At 25.2% G+C, this 3,086-nt stretch overlaps 1 protein-coding gene across 1 annotated transcript; it reads right to left on the bottom strand.

Moving 5' to 3' along the window:
• Positions 1-2,327: 2,327 nt before the first annotated feature.
• On the bottom strand, positions 2,328-2,868 carry LOC103573207 (uncharacterized). The gene is made up of 2 exons (XM_008552181.2): positions 2,782-2,868; positions 2,328-2,629 (listed from the first exon to the last, which is right to left on the bottom strand). The coding sequence occupies exons 1-2, from the start codon at positions 2,830-2,832 to the stop codon at positions 2,357-2,359; spliced, it is 324 nt and encodes a 107-aa protein (XP_008550403.1). The 5' UTR covers positions 2,833-2,868; the 3' UTR covers positions 2,328-2,356.
• Between the last annotated feature and the right edge of the window lie 218 nt (positions 2,869-3,086).

Here is a 3,086-nt window from a genome sequence, read left to right as displayed (position 1 = left end):
TATTTTCTTTAGTCATCTCATATTTTAGAGCTTGTTAATTTAAAAAAAAAATGTTTGATTTTGTTTTAGTAGTCAGGGAAACATATTTTAGATTTAATTACTAAGATCTTCAAATAACTAACATAAAATAATTTAATTTATCGTGTTATTTTGAAACTATCAAGTTTCAAAGGAATTTTTTTAATAATCAATTAAAATAATTGTTGAGTAATTTATCGTTTTCAGGAAGTAGAATATATACTTTTTTTAACCGGTTTTAGCATTAGACAATATAAAAACTCATAATAGTTAAATTTTTTCTTATATAATTATAATTGTGATATAATTTTGAAAATTGTGGAATTTAAAATGATAAAAAATAAACGTCTTCAAATTAATTCTTGACTTTATTTTTTTTTTTTTTTTTTTTTTTTTGTTATTAAATATAATTATATCGTTAAAACCGTTTTTTTCTACGAAATTTTGTAATTAACGTGACAATGATTATTTGAATAATTTTTATCTCTCTCATGTTTCAAACCTTCATAACTGACCGAAAAATTTAAGAATTTGCAGTTTTTTTTACTCTACTCAACAATGCGTTTAAAAAACTATTTAAGCTTTCAAAAGTCTTCTAAAATTTTATTAAATTGAGATTCCTCTAAAATTAAAAAAAAAAAACTAATTTTATCGCTGCACCAAAGTTCATAATAATCGGTTGAATATTTAAAATAGTATTACTGAAATTAAAAATAAGTACCGGATATTCAAGTAATTTCCTGAGTGTTTCATCACAGCCATACTAAAATTACTCTAAGAATTATTGAAAAAAATCAATAGGCTACCAATATATTGATAATCAATTACTGGCTGATACTGATAATTCCAGACAAATAAAATCTAGATAATGGCGATGCAGATTACTGGAATAATTTAGTTATTTTATAGGGGCTTAAATTAAAAAAAAAAAATGTTATTTATATTATTGGTATTTGATGGATGATAAACTACTGTATTAGAATTCACCGCACGTTCTGTATACAAGTGGCGTATAGAGTATGATTAATTCACGCTGATTGAGTTTGCATAGATATATTGATTGTTCGGAAAGTCGGTCACTGCAATGCACCAAACAATTCAATTCATGGCTATTTGCATACTGCGAATCATTTTTAATTATACTTAAAAAGATATTTTATGTTCAATATAATTCTGATTATTTAAGCTCCTGAAATTATCTCATCAAATCCCTATTTTCCCAACTCCATTTCAAATGATCGATCGTTAACATGAAATTTTATTTCCATGAAAACTGAAATTAATAACTGATTGATAAAATCTTTAATAAAAAATATCCTATATTTATATTTAATTATCATTATTCATCATTTTTATTATTTCAAAACTTATGTCATTATTATTAGATTATTATGATACACAAGACGTAATTCAATAAACAATTAAATACTGAAGGACGATCGGTAACAATGCTTACAATTTATAATGAATAATGACAAATCAAAAAATCTAGAAATTAATTTTTTACGTAACATCAAATCGTAACATCAAACAAACATTTTTTATATAACACGTTAATTTAATTTTTTTGTTTTTGTTTTAAACTTCCTGCTAATAAAATTTAAAATTTTAAGAAAAAAAAAAAGAAAGAAGTTACTGGTTTCGGTCCGATTTATGAAAACCAGTTTTTAAACAGATCATTGCGCATTAATCTTCAAAATTGATTGATTTGTTCGAGAGATATTGTTGATGAAAGAAATTTTGTTAACGATTTTTTTTTTTCGAATATTGTCAAGAAGATTAAACCAATCACTTTCAAAATAACATCAGATTAGAACTCGACAAAACACGTCGATTAGTGTTTAAACATCAGAATCACTTATTTGTTCGAGAGATATCGATGCCGAAGAAAAATGTACTCACGATAATGTTTTCTTTATATAATAAATTTTTTATATTTGTGAGTACTTTAAATAATTATTTTAGATAAATTTTTTTTTGCTTAATAATGTTATAAAAGCAATTTTTAAAATAACTCTGAGATAGAAAAAATTCAATGAAAAAAACATCAAAGAGAACTGGGACAATTTATTAAAAATTCCGTGGCTTTTGTTAACATTTAGTCTGCTTCAAAACTTATTTAATTTTTTATTAAAAAGAATTTTTGATTTGATAAAAATTATTAATAAGCAATGAAAATATCAATGGATTTATAATAACATCAAAGAATTATATTCCATTAAAATCGTTCAAAGCACTATGCATCAAAAATTTATTTTTCATTTTATAAATATGTGGTACTGATGTACGCGAGTCAAAAATAATTTTTAAATAACAAAGTTAAAAAAATATATTAAATTTACAACATATGTTTGTCCAATTCATCAGTAGTATTTTTGAAACCGGCAATAAATGAGCGTCCAGAATCAAACAATTCTTGACCATTTTCCATACCCTGTTTGGCTGTTTCTTGAGCCGAGTCCATAAGTTCTTGCAATTTATTTCGAGCTGATTCAATAGCTTTGCCTGCAGTCTCTTGAGCATACTCTATGACCTCTTGCGCTCGGTCCTTGAATCTATCAAAAGCCTCTTGTGCTTTTTCCTGCATAGTTTGTTCTGGTAATGGCGCACTCTATAAATTAATTATTCTACACCGTATAAAACGCACTTTTCTTACTTGAGAAAATAAACGTATCTACTTAAATAAACACCTTGTTTACTAAAATAAATAGGTTTCTAAACTATCTTGGCGATTGAAAAACTTTAAAATAAATAAATCCTCACCTGAACGAGAAGAAAACTCATCAGAAAAAAAATAACAATTGTGTACTTCATTTTGTGTCCGGTAGCTTTGCTATTTCAAGACGTACTGTCGCACAATAAAATTGAGTTTGATATTAAAAGGATGTGTTACACAACCTACGCTACTCTGTTTTTTTTCTTTTTTTTTATTATTATATAAGAGGCGTTAATAAGCAATTATCTAGATTATCCTCAAACGTGCATCATAAAATATATAAGACTTGCACGCTTGTTGCCTAATCAAATAAAATAGTTATCATTAAATATGAGAGTCTTGAATGTTTATT

Source organism: Microplitis demolitor, chromosome 8 (genome assembly GCF_026212275.2).
Source record: "Microplitis demolitor isolate Queensland-Clemson2020A chromosome 8, iyMicDemo2.1a, whole genome shotgun sequence".
NCBI classification, from domain to species: Eukaryota; Metazoa; Arthropoda; class Insecta; order Hymenoptera; family Braconidae; genus Microplitis; species Microplitis demolitor.
The sequence above is the reverse complement of the archived record's forward strand: the minus strand, read 5'-3'. Positions and strand labels throughout refer to the sequence as shown.

What these genes read in the sequence shown, in the direction of transcription:
- LOC103573207 (XM_008552181.2), bottom strand. Translation starts at nt 2,832, where the DNA reads ATGAAGTACACAATTGTTATTTTTTTTCTGATGAGTTTTCTTCTCGTT. An exon ending in TGAGTTTTCTTCTCGTTCAG is followed by an intron (nt 2,630 to 2,781) that starts GTGAGGATTTAT and finishes ATTAATTTATAG; the next exon opens with AGTGCGCCATTACCAGAACA.